Raw genomic sequence first — 14,001 nt, forward strand, 5'->3', positions numbered from 1 at the left:
TGAGTGAAGGTGGCATCAGATGTTGTGTTGTTAGCACAAACCTGCACGAGTGGTTGAGCCTGAGGCGTCTAAATTTAAGTTTTTAGTGGGTGTGTGTGATTCATCCGATGCCAGGACCTTCTCTCTGTTTCTTCTCCCTGAGCCTCAGCTTGCCAACATAATGCTGACCCGGCCTCATCCTTGAGAAGAAAACAATTTTGGATGTTGGATGCACGCAGTTTAGTTTTTTATCGACGTCACGGCTAAAAGGAAAAGATCACTTTGAAAATATTAAGTTGAGCAATGGGCCTTTGAATGCAATGTTGTAAAGAATGAATAAGCATTCTGATCTGTAGCTTGGTGAAAAACTGCAGCAACTTTAAAGTCTACAGAAGAGGTGAAGGTCACACACACCCACACACTGTTTTCACTGATTAGACTCTTCTCAGGACTGTGTGGGTGGACACACTGGGCTTGATTGACTTTCCTCTCACTTGACTTCTTCAGTTTTATTGAACCTATTAAGAAATTTCAGTTTTTTGGGATTGTAAGTTTATGAAGTAAGGGTGAGGGTTAGACCATAGCGGAGTTCTACATTCACTTGGTGCAGCTTCATTACTAAAAGGTATAATCAGTCAGTATTTGAGGTGGAAGACATGGATTCAATATTTTTTTAAGTTACATATAGTTTGATGAAATAATATTACATATGATGTTATACCATTGAGTCAAAATAGTAAAACCAAAATGTCAAAGCTCCCTCCCCATTTCATGTTTGAAGAGAAAATGCTGAGTTTCTTTAAAAATATTTTAAAGCGTGAACATGATTTTTTCAGTGTAAACCTTTAATTTAGGTTTTAATTTAAATGGGATTCAAACATTTAACAATGAGATTAATCTTATTTCCATAGTTTACACTTTTCAAATCTTAGTCTTAATGTTCCGATATCTGATGGTACTCCATCCTTTATACCCTGGATTGGATATTTTCCAGAGCTTTCAGCCACATGTCATGGCCTTCATGAGAAGATGAAGTACTCAGTCATGAATCATCTCCTTGACCGCTGAGCAGACTCAATCTGCTCCTCAAGGCCACAGGCTGAGGCTGAAAGCTACAGAACACTGACATAGTGAGAGTCAAATGTTGTATTTAATATTACAATAGTGTGGATTAGAAATTTGTTTGGTTTTAGGGGGAAGAGCATTTAAATACCTGAGAACTAAATCTGGTATCAATCATTGTTCCTTGACTTGTTAGAGGCAGCAAAATCGACCTTTGCTGTTGTAGGAGTTCATCCTTGAACAGTTCCTATATGAGTCAGTTACCAAATCAGTTATTGTCTCATGCTACATATTTTCATAACCTCAAACCTCAGACATCCGGAATATCGGCGAAGTCTTTGCAGAGCCTTTAATTATATTTTGGATGATTGCTCGTGGTTGGACACAGTCAACCAATTCATGAGGCCTGATGAGTTTGTCTCTTTGTTGTCCTCCCTCTCCACAGCAAGCTGTTCACAGAGTTCATCCTAAAGGTTCCTCTGGGTCGCCTGGTGAAGCAGAAGCTTGACTGTCTGATTGACATAGTTCACAGTGATCTCTTCGCTCATCACGGTGAGAGAAAGCACACACACACACACACACACACACACACACACACACACACACTGAACTCACTGCTCTTTGCCGCATGCACCTTCACTCACAGTGAATATAAGCAATCACACACACCACCTGCCTCCCGAGGCACCCCGGTGTGAGCCCACAGTTAAGGTCACTTGTGAGGTGCGGTGGAAATCCCTCTTGTTATCTCAGAGAGTTAAGCATCCCACTGCAAAAATCACCTGGTCCTGTCTGTCAAAGGATATCAGTACTCCTATCTACCCAGTCTTAGCCCTTCCTTTCTTACCTGTTCTACAATTTAATCCCTTTTCCTTTACTTTCTATTCTCCTTTCCCTTTCCCTTTCCTTAGCCCACCCACCAACAACACTCCACTGTCATATTCACACCAAGGTCAGGTTGCAGCAATGTCAAATATGAAGGGCAGGGATGTAGAGATGGTTAATGAGAGCCTGTACCTCCGGTTTCTGCAGCCAAGCTTGCCTGCGGCAAACTGCAGACAGGGCCCTGCTGCGGTGACGGTCCAGGGCCGAGCACTTTGCCAGAGGCAGCGGTCCTCGGAGGCTGTGTGAGGTTAGATTTAGAGACAAACACACTCGCAGTCACATACTGGCCTGTTGTAATAAATTAAATGCAAAATTCCTAACCCAACTGAAATAGCCACAGTGAATTAATGTGGCTGGTCGGAGAACACATGCCCCAGAGCGACTGGCAAAGCAAAGGAGGTGGACAGCAATTATCCACTTGCACAGTCGCTCTCTGCCTTCGTCATCAGCAGATGTTCAGTTCAGCATGAATGTACAGAAAACAAATGATGAGAAGGAAATTATGCGCAGTGTAATGGCATTTTTACCACAACACGTTCTAAACATCTTTGCCTTAGACCTAATGATCCTTTCATACTTAAGCAACATAAAATGGTCTGATTGGTGATTTGGCCAGTGTAGTAAGTAACTACCAAAGGGCAACGCTCAGTGTGTCCTTCAGTCATTACTATTGATCTGTTGGTGTAATTGTGGACAAGCAGGCCTCCCTGATGCTTGTGAATGGATTGCTGAGCAGCAGTAGGGCTTGTTGCTGTGAGGTAGACTCTCCATTAGTCTTTGAGGTCTATGTGTGTTTTCAAATAGTGCGAAACCAGTGATGGAGAATGCTTGGCTGCATTTAACATCACTATCAAGCTGAGCTCCACTTTGGAGATGTTTTATTCCCAATAATGAGCATCACCATGAACAAATGGGTGAGCCAGGCAGTTTTCAAAGGGGACATACTTACCGTATGTAAAAGATCTGCAAAGTTAAAAACCACAAACACCTCATTACGGGAGCTCCTCTCTGCCCATGAAGCTCCTGAAACACCTCTGAACATTAGAGCATCTAAACCTTCTCTGGTAATAACCCAAATTAAAGAACCTCAATATGAGCATGTTGTTTCATCTTACATTTATTCAAGGTCCAAAGAAAAAGTCTTCATCGCTTTTGTGACAGCTGATCCTTGAAAGTTTCCATTGCTGACCAATACCAGTCTGAAATATACTGGACTTCTTGGAGCAAATACATTTCCAGACATGTTGGCACTTCCTGTGCAAAGGCGTGCCCTAAAATAGTATATTTCTCTGTTGTAAATGACAACTGTAGACAATAAGACGACATCCTTCATGGGTTACATCTATAAGCTGTGTGTTGAATTTGATCGGTGTGCATACACAGTTCCCTCCTGCAGATGAAAGCTAAATGAACTCAGAGATGAGACAAGTGTTTGGAGGCAGAGCATAGTCTCACTTTTACTGTTGATGATTTAAAAGGAGAGAGCACGACAGATGAATAAATCACTTGCAAATGGGATCATCGGAAGAGAACAAATATGTCAGCTGCTTTCCTGCTCTCAAAATCAGTGTACCGGCTAAAATCTGTTTGCCCTGGAAGTTTGTGGAGAGCCCTCATGGCCTGGCTTGATAGTTCCAGTCTGCTTGTCCTGCTCCCACCCTGCAACTGTGTGTGTGTGTGAGTGTGTGTGTGTGTGTGTGAGTGTGTACAGCATGCATACATGTGCTCACATGTCCATGTCCGTTTGTCCATCTTGTGTATGTTTGAGTTTTGGAGGAGGCACAAAGAGAAACTCTCCACACAATGGAACACAGACTTAGACAGGAGATTTCATTTTGTGTCTAATCCCTGGAAGATTACTGAAGGTGCTCACAGACACATAAATGCAAAAACCTTTTAGACTGTATCGGGACAGAAGTTTTGTGCTCAACAAGACAGTTCAGTGCAGACATGATTGTCACTTTAAATCAGAGCTAGTTAACATCCGACAAGACCCTTTAACATCTGTTACATTTCTCACCATAGCTTAATTGTGGAGCAGCCTTTCCACGATAACAGGCAGACATAAGGAGCTATTCACTCAGAAATTGTGGAGCTTTTTCAGTTGTTCAGTCAGATAATTTTATTTATGTTCTTCAGCAAAGTGACATGTTTGGGTTCAGCCTATACCAGGCTACGTTTTTTGCCAACTAATTATAAGTGATTAGAGTCAATAGATTCAATTTGGGTTCAAAGTGAAATATCTTGACAACCATTTCATTTTCATGAATCCTAATGACTTTGGTGACTCTTTTCATGTGTCACCAATGATGTCCAACCTTTAGGATGTAGGTTTGTTTTATATATAATTTGCAGTGGATAATGATATAGTCCTCAGAGTATAAATATTCTTTATGCTGATGACCTCCTTGTCCTTTGCAGTGGTACCACACAGAGGCCACACTGTCAACTTCTTACACAAGATACCTCAAAATGAACAGAAAAGATTGCCATGACATTTGCTTTGCAGAATCCCAAACACAACAGTGATAGTCTGCAATACATAATTGTGGAACAATAACTCAATGATTAGTTTCCCTTTTGGATTATTAAAAGTGCTTGAAAGATGTACCAGACTGCTAGAAGATGATAATTGTGTAATTGATATACTCCTCAGTGAATCACTTTTTAATAATTTAACTGCAATGATTGCTTTTTATCCGTGGAATTTTAATTTCCTATATGTGCAATCCTATTGCATTGGATATATTATAATTATATTGTATTTTATTATGACCGTGCCTTTATATTGTGTCTTTATATTGTTACTAATTCATTACTTTTGTGTCTATTTTCACCCTCTGCTGTAACAGCATATTTCTCCATCAATCTACTTTACATGCAGTTCCTAAATACCAGGAATGGAGAATCTTGAGCGCTGATTAGATTCATATCCATCCATGAGCATTGTTTCATTCCACCGTGAGCAGTGTTGACAGTTGGCAAAGCTTTATGTTTTTTTTGTGTGTGGGTGTTTTGATTAGTGTATTTAAGCTCTAGTTTTAAATCTCAAGCAGGGACATTGTATTGATTTTGAATTCAAATCCACTGAGTTTCCATTTGGAGCTGCAGCGTCTCCACCTTGTTATTATAGCAGTTGTTATTTGAAGAGCGCTGTTGTCCCTGTAGTCTGCCACACTCTCACTTAGTGTACTGCTCTTTTTGTTCCTGCTCTTATCTTTTAAAGGTCCCGTACTTTTCTGGTGTTTTATCTGACGTTTTAGATGTATTTGTGCAAATATGAAAAATATGGGAACTTTGATATTACATTAATATCAGTTCTTACCTTTCTGTTTGAGAAAGATTCCCAATGCATTGCAAGTTTTTTAATTATATAATATATTATTATATTTCTGTTAGTTCATACCCATACAATATGTCATATGTTTCACTAAATAGAAAAAAATGTAGTTTGACTACTTTCCTCTTCATTAATCTACAAAATATCACTTGAGCCCTTAACTGTTGACCCCCATCTTTTAATTGAACCAGGCAAACTCCAGGTTTTAAAATGACCACACACACATGCACAGTGCCACTAAGATTGGAATCAGAAGGTTTAATAAAAAATATGATAATTTTATGGCCGACTGCCTTAGGTTTACCGCCCATGTGAATACTCTGTGGCTTATCGCTTCTGTTCCTCCATGTCCAATCGCCAACCAAATTCTCCTAATCTACGTATGGAAATTCACCGTTTGATGTTGCCGTCAACATCAGCAAAACTCTTGGGTTCGGTTAGGTTGCTTTTTTGTGCAGAGTTAAATAAATTGTAACTGTTTCTTTGACAGAGTCAGATGGACTCTTGTTTTCTGCTGTTTTAGGCTCAAATAAATGATGATTTCATGTATGAAAACTGTTTTATTGAACATGTTCATGCTTTTATTCTCAAAATTAAACCGTTTCATCAGTAATAGATACGGTGCTTTGAATAATGACACCGTGACAGTGGATATTATCGGAGCAGAGGTGGGTTTGGCCTATTTTGGTTAAATTCTTCATGCTGATATTGAGATGTAATTAGCTGTAGTGTCAAGTCAGTAGGTGGTTTGATAATTATATATTTTTTTACCTCCATGATATTTAAATGGCTCCAGGTGAAGTTCGCATGTTCTACTCGTGTCTGTGTGGGTTTTCTCCAGGTACTCCGGCTTCCTCCTCACCCAATGTCAGCTGGGATTGATCCAGCTCCCCCTTTGACCCTCAAGAGGATAAGCAGTGTAGATGATGGATGGATATTTTATATGAGATTTCTGACTTTATTTGATGGCTTTGTTTGATTATTGTCATACTGTTTAATTTCTCCGAGGGATTTTTGAGCCTTTGCCACTGTTGTTTTAATAAACTCTGAGCTGTGAGGAAGCCATTAACAAGATGCGTGCGTCTGCAGCTACGCTGTGTCGAGCATATGCTGCACTGCCTCCTGCGATCGTTCATCTGCTCCTACGTGTCGGGCGGCATCTTGAATGCGTGTTTTTTTTCTGTCGTCCCTGCAGATTGCCGAGAGATCCTCCTGCCGCTGATGACAGAGCAGCTGAAGTTCCACCTGGAGAAGCGGGAGGAACCGAAGGCTTGCTGCCAGCTGCTCAGTGACATCCTGGAGGTGCTCTACCGGAAGGATGTGGTGAGGAACACAGCTCTTACAGCTTCATGTACTTTTATCTCCCTCAGGGATAAACAGTAGCACAACAAGGGAATCCAGCCCCACAACATCAGAGGAGCAAGTTTTGACTGGTTATTTTACTAAGCATTCATTAATCACTTATTTATTTCATTGCCCTTTTCACAAGCATTTGTTTGCAAAAGCCAGAAAGTTGGCCGTGCTCAGTAATCCATTGCTGGGTGGCGAGAGGCCATCTTGGACAGTAAAAAAGTGCTCCGAGAATCTGTGTTTAAGACTTACAAAGCTCATGATAATGTGGTCTGAGTAATAAGGTTGTGCAGTCATTAAAGTCTGTCACAAAGTTCATTATGTATTCAACCATTCCAATTGAATACATTGTGCTATATTTGTTTGAATTCATTTACGAAATTGTTTGGTTTATAAAGCCTTAGAAAATACAAACACAAGTTCCTACATCCCAGGTCGACGTCTTTAAAGTGGTTGTTTTGTATGAGCAAAATGATGAATCTCCAAAATATTACATTTTTAGATACCTAAGCTATAAAAGTAGAGAAGCTGACAACACAACAATTATTTGTCATTTCTCCATTGAGGACTTAAAATATTGATTGATTATCAGAACTCTCTCAGCATCCTTCATACTCATGGAATCAGACACACACACACGCACGCAGAGATTTAGGTCCCCACAACATGAGTAAAACCTGCAACACACATATACACACACACACACACACACGCAAATACTGCTTCCCATGTGTGTGTCATCCTCCACCATGTCCTGACCCCTGATGTCCTCCCTCTGGCCCTCTCAGACTCCCTTCACCACTGATCACCACAGCCAAGCTTCCCACTCCTCATGAACGATCATACACCTGTCCCGTCTGCTTTGGCTCTAACCCTCTGCATCTCTCGTATTGCTGCTTCCTCTCACGGCCTTGCCCTCTCTTACATATCTGATTGGCACCACATACCTTCTCAGACTTAAATGTGCCTGTTGAAAAAAAAAATAACAGCAGGACTTTTTCCTTTGTGCTCTGGGTTTTGCATGGGAATTTAATCCAGCCATGTACAATCAGGGAATAATGTGTGTTTTCTCAAAAGATGTGGCTGGAAGGCAGCATCTGATAGTTTATACTCCCCGGAGATTGTGTGCATCTTTTTGTGTCCGTGTATGTGCACAGACTTGCATGCATGATTTCTTCAACTTCAAAAAGGAGATGTGTGAATTATTGAAGGTTTTATTGAGGATTTCCCTCCACCCCCAGAGACGGTAAGAAACAGCCCTCTGCTAATAAGCAACTCAAAGTACTGACGGCACTGATGTCTCCAGGGTGTTTTCCCTCCCAAAAGCTGGGATTTGCAGAGTGTGAATCATTTTGACCGCATCAGTCATAGTTGGCAGGTCTCTTAGGACAAAATGTTTTCAAATGAATATTTTCAGCTTCAGGTTTTTGAAAATAAAACAGATTTATTAACATTTTTCAGATTTGTTGATGGGTCCAAGCAGATTCATTGGTTTGTGTTTTCTTCAAAAAGCAGTTAACTCCAAAACTATGAGATAAATAAATGGTTTTAGCCTCCATCGATGACAGAGCTTGAATTTCTGGTTTCCTTCTTTCTTTGTACTTACCTATTTCTGCAGATCATTTGCAGAATGTTCATCATGAGTCACAATGTCTCTCTGAATCAAGTGTAGCCATGACATTTAATAATGATTCATTTAAACTATATTGTGAACAGATGGAGCCGCTCTCGTTTTTTCTGCATTTTCCTGCCATGCAACCATGTGTGCACTATGGCAAGAGTAAATGATAATGTCTAATGTATTACTTCTATTACACCAAAATGTTAAACTCGTCTAAAAGGGCAATTGACTCCTCTCGCTAGTAGAGTAGTTTGCCTTTCTTTTATTTTTTGCCTGTGCAACATGGTGGACATCATGACGTGCTCTCTCACCTCGCTGTCTTGCCAAAGTAGGGCATTTACCCGGGTGCATCGTCTCCATTACTGCTGATGGGAGAACTGATGAATACCTGTGTATACTGCAGTTGTTGACCTGGGAATGAGTAGCATTTGAACCCATTCCCTTTGCAGACAAAGCCAGATGTTAGCAGGTGGCGCTTATGTTGCTATATATAAATAAATAAAAAATCCAAATCCCGGTAAACAGGTTGTTACAAGGGGATCTTTTGAAGTGCTTCGCATTTTGCCGTATCCCTCCTACCCCATGTTTGTGTGTTTATTAGGGGTTTTTTTTTTTGCAGGGTCCAACCCAGTGGCACGTGCAGATCATCATGGAGAAGCTGCTCAGAACCGTTAACAGGACAGTTATTTCCATGGGCCGCGATTCCCCTCACATCGTAAGTCTGTCTCTCTACCTGTTTTTTTTTCCATTGATCTGTTGTACTTCCAGTTTTTACTTGTACACTCATACTTTCAAATTTAGAGGCTTATGTACGACAACAAGTGTAACTCCCACAGGCTCGGTGCAACTTCAGTTCAACCTGGTTCTGAAGCTCTCATTAAAGACAAACTCTACCTTGGCAGAACACTTTCACACAACTGCATTTTAAGAGAAGCTTTGATCTGCTCATATCTTCCTGCAGTCGCTCATGTGTCAGCCTGTGTTTGTGTTTTGTCATTTTTCCTTTGAGTTTGTGTGTTTACTCGTTAATGTGTCTGATCCCTCCTATGAGAACCTTTCTGATGTTCTGTGCTGTAATCTAATCTTGCATTACCCCCCCCCCCCTCGCCATTAGCATCTTTCTCCCAATGACACTCACTCCGCTCGAGCGGGGTAGCAATTAATGCACTTATCAGTCATCGTATAAGTACGCTGTTTGCCCCATGTGCGTCGCAAAGCCTTCATCCATTTTCATGAGTCCAACTAGTCCCTTGGATGTTAACCTCTGGATTCTTTGACTTTCTTTTGCCTCCTGTTGCTGTTGTGTATATGATGTGAAATTGAAAGTGAGACTTCAGATGCTTTTTATATGATAAAGGAGATTCTTCTGACTAGTACAGGACAGACAAATCCAGATAAATGATAAGAGAGAGAAACTCTTTCTGAATTTCAAGCACACGGGGGGGGTGTTGTATGATACTGATTGATGATATTGATACGCTCACCAGTTGACACAGCATCCTTTCTTCTCCCATGTCAGGGCATTTATCATATTTGCATGGAAATGTGTTCAGGCAAAACAACCTCTCTGTCTGGGGAGCTGTAGGAAACGGCTCCACCTGTTTAAACGGAAGCTTCTTTGCTTTTTCTACCAGTCGCTGAGCCTCACCAGGTGGCGATTAAATAAAGCCAGAGTTATCACACACTAATCATTCCATGTTTGTTTGTGAGCAGTTGTGTTTGTTAAGTCACAGTCCTGTAATACTTCTGCAGCACTCATCCGTTGTCTCCTGTGTTCTCTCCTACACTCTGCCTCCTCTTTCTCTGTCACGTACTCTCTTAAATTGCAGTAAAGTGATTCTGGAGCTGCTCTATCTGTCAGTCTAAAGGCATTTTAGCGAAGCCGGTTGCATAGATGAGTAATCCTCTGTTGTGTAGAATATTGCCAGTATGCATCACACTGATTAATAAAAAGCTAATGAAGCTGTGAGCTGAGGCAAGCCCTCCCTGCTGCTCCTCTTCTATCGGCCAGCTTCCTGGAGGGATACAGACTCCCACTTACTCTCCCTCTCTGGCTCTCAAGTTGTTGTTATTTGTTTTTATGTCAGTGATGCAAATCTTGCATGGTCCAGAGAGATTGTTTTGTGATTTGGTGGTATAGGCATCGTTCGAACACAGAGCAGCCGCCTCACCTTGCAATCCTACCCTGTTATTTTTTCACCGCTGCTGTGGGGTTCTTCTGATCTCATATTTCAGATATGCCTGCCACTTAGTCTAAAAGCCCATCGAACCTCATGAAGGCTGCACTGTTACTTCTCCTCGCCCGCTGTATTATATTAAGTGCATCCATTCCAGCTGTCCCCCTTGGTGCAGGTGAAATAGCGTTCCCAGCATCCAGCTGTGGCCGCTGAGTGAAACCACAGCAGAGCAGGTGCCTTTCTGGTTAATGAAACTGCTCTTCCCATGACCTCCAGTGACCTGCACTGTAACCATTGACTTTGCATACATGTGCTGCTGCCCTCTGCCTCACTTTGCCACACTATACAGTATACAGCCTGCTTTAATTGTCCCCGCTGACCCCTGCTGTCTCTTTAGCTCGGTAGCCACCGCACTTGACTGCCTTGACATTTCTAAGTACCTGCATAATATTTAGCATCACCATTGAGCGTCCCTTCACACAGTGTGAGGTAGAGGTCACATCAAAGCCTCGTCTATCTGAAAGCGCTGTGGCTCTTTAACTCCAACACACTGTACATATTATAGGACTCGAGACGGAGGATGCATTTGAAGCAGGTCCCGGAATCATTATTTAATGATCAGTAAGGTTGGTTTGAATTTTTAACGGCGACGAGACCCAGTTTGCGAGTGGTAGTTTTCTAATCAGATGACTGTTGTTTCCGCCTCTGGCTTCTGCTGCCTACTCTGCAGGCAGATAGCATGCGGCCGCTCACACAACACAGCAGCCAACCACAGACCTTGTTCTTGTGAGTGGCATTCTCTTACATTTAGATTCATGCATTAATGTTATACTCTGCCTCCCGCTCCTCCCTCTCTCTCTCTTTTTCTTTTGTTTTCCTCCTTTCCTCCCCTTGTCCCCTGGTTGCGGTGGACACAGAATGATGATTAGAATGGTTTCAGTGCCGGCTTTGGTGGAGGGGGGGTGTCAGTTCCTGTTGTGTGTTGTCACTGCAGTGCTGCGCCTGTTCGCGACTTAGACACACATGCCGCACATTTGCATCGTCGGACATCCTAACGGGCTGCAGCTTTGTATTCATGTCCACCCTCACTCAGGTTGAGACGAGTCCTTGTGAATACATTTACATTAGGAGAGGAGCAGAAACATTTTTGCCGGTCCCTGCTGAAATCGCCAAGTTCTACCGGTATGCCCTTGAATTATTATTTCTTCCTCGAGTATAAGCTTCTGGATGAGCCCTGCAGATAAACACGGATAGGAGGCTGCAGTTTGAAGAATCTGCGTGTTTGACAAATCCAAGAAAAAAAACATTGAAACAACCCTTTTTGTTCGTCTTAGCCTGTTAAGTTATGTACTGACATATAGAAAAGAATTAATAAAGAACAGATCTGAAGAGAGATCGGATACTTTACTCAACAGCTTAATCTCAACATTGACTTAATGACTCATTAAACTTTTAATAGCTGTTGTTTTGAAGGCAAACTGATGAGAGGTAGCTTCATGTTCTTCACAGTCGTCCTGCTCAAATTCCTGCGCTGTGCAGAGGAAATGGAGAGGAAAGCTGCAGTGGAAGGACTCTGGATTATTGATTGACAGTATGGGGCTGACCAGCTATAAGGGCTACAGCATTTTCTTTGCTGCAAGCACTCATCAACCTCAGCATAAATGGCAACACAGCCATATCAGAGACATTAAATCAGACCGGATTCTGTTCTGTCTTAATATCTTTCTGTCCAAATATTTCTCTAAGTGCATCCTCGCCTCTATTTTTCTGTCTTGTCTCTCTCTCTCCCCCTCGCTCCCACTGGCCAGACAGCTGCAGAGCTCTTACAGAAAAGAAGCATAGTGGGATATGGCACTGCATCATAATGCCTCAAACATTCACTTATCACTCACTCATGCACCTCTCCTCGACTCCCCTGTGCTCAAACTTTGACTGAGAGTCCTCCTGGGGTTATTGACCCTGCGACGACTCGTGTCAAACGTGTGCCCACTTAGTAAAAATGACCAGGTCTTGCACGCTGATTCGTGTCACCTTGAAATAACAGTGGACAGCTGTGTGAGTGTGTGAGATGCAGAGCTGCACTGGGCATCTTGTTTGTACCCTCGGTGGTGTGCTGTAAACAGAGGGAGGGGAGCCCTGTGGAGATGGCCCCTCTGTGGGTGAGAGGAGGGGGAGGGCTGGCAGCACTGGCCCCTCGAGCAACACTGACTCCAGGAGCTTCATGCATCTGTGTGAGAATGACTCTGCAGCTCTTGGTCATTTGTCCCCAGTTTACCTTATGACCTCACCTCTTGCTGGTCTGCACCAACATCAGGCTGCTGCATTTGCCCACACATGAATGCATGGACATGCCTGAAGCGGGGATGGAAAAAGCTAGATCTGTGCTGTGAGTGTAAGCCTTGGATCAGAAGCAGGTTCTAAGACAGGTTGTCTTTTTGCACCAGAAGCCTTTTTGCTGCTGATCCCCTGGTTGTATTCTGCTCTCATGTTGTGCCAATTGTCAAAATATATAAGTCATGCAGGGTTGATTTTTCGTGTTTTTTCAACCTTGAAATGTTCAGCGTTGATTGTTTTCCATACAGAACTTTCACCCGTGTGCCCTATGTGAAATCCTAAATTAGTTTTTACAAGGTTGGTTCCTCCTAATTAAAAAATAACATATTTCCCTTACCCCTCGTCAGCCATGCAGATAGTTTGGTTCTGTTTGCCCAGGGTGTAAGATATGTGTCTCTGAGTTTTTACTTGGAAAAGCAATTCAATAGAGAGCAATTCAAAGTTCAATGAACATTACTTGTTCAAAGTAATAAAAAGAACATCAATATTTTAACTAGTTTTACTTTACCTTAAGAGAGTTAAATGAGATATCTTTTTTTCAATTCACATGAACAACCCCTTTAATTAAACTGCTTTCAGACATAAAGTGAAATCCGGATAATCTCCTGAAATCCCCCAGAAGGCCTGTATGTGAGAATTCAAAAGTGAGTTGCTATGAATAGAGTTTGTCCGGCCCTGAGTTATTACTCCGGATAAAGCCCGAATGAGCTTATTTGAGAAAACTGCAGGAGATCCACCTGAGGAGTTATCATGAGCAAGTCGTTTATATCGGCAATGGAAGCGAGACTGAAAAAACAAAAAGAAACAAATAGCCCAGGATGAAACACAAAAGACATCTATGTATAAGACACCGACAAAGATGTGAACGTGTCTTAGCAGAGAATCTCCTGCTTCGATGTGAAAGGCAAACTACGTCCCCATCGTCAGGACATTCTGCGGAGTTATTATAGTCTGATGGAAACAACATCTCTGCAACAGTTCTGCAAAAGACACTCAGTCTACTTCATGCTTTGAGAGCTCTGTAGATGTCTTGTTTTTATTTTTCATATTTTGCATATTAAATATCTTCATTTTTTTCTTCTTTAAAAAAACAGTATAAAATACACAGTATTGCACATAATAAATCAATTGCACTTCTTTAAGGTACAGATAAACATCTACTTCTCTCTCGATGCTACAGTTTTAACTAACGGACCTGGCATGTACAAGAGTGGAGGTGTGAATCACATGGAGCCAACAACAGAAAGCAGCAT

The 14,001-nt window shown here is 41.9% G+C and overlaps 1 protein-coding gene across 1 annotated transcript in view; it reads left to right on the forward strand.

Annotated features, from left to right (window-relative positions):
• The window catches only part of dock1 (dedicator of cytokinesis 1), a 155,915-nt gene that overhangs the window by 54,708 nt on the left and 87,206 nt on the right, over positions 1-14,001 (forward strand). Inside the window, exons 25-27 of the mRNA XM_020083260.2 lie at positions 1,487-1,593; positions 6,462-6,589; positions 8,857-8,952. Coding sequence (XP_019938819.1) covers positions 1,487-1,593; positions 6,462-6,589; positions 8,857-8,952 — 331 coding nt within the window. The remainder of the gene's footprint in view (positions 1-1,486; positions 1,594-6,461; positions 6,590-8,856; positions 8,953-14,001) is intronic.

Source organism: Paralichthys olivaceus, chromosome 21, assembly GCF_024713975.1.
Source record: "Paralichthys olivaceus isolate ysfri-2021 chromosome 21, ASM2471397v2, whole genome shotgun sequence".
Lineage (NCBI taxonomy): Eukaryota > Metazoa > Chordata > Actinopteri > Pleuronectiformes > Paralichthyidae > Paralichthys > Paralichthys olivaceus.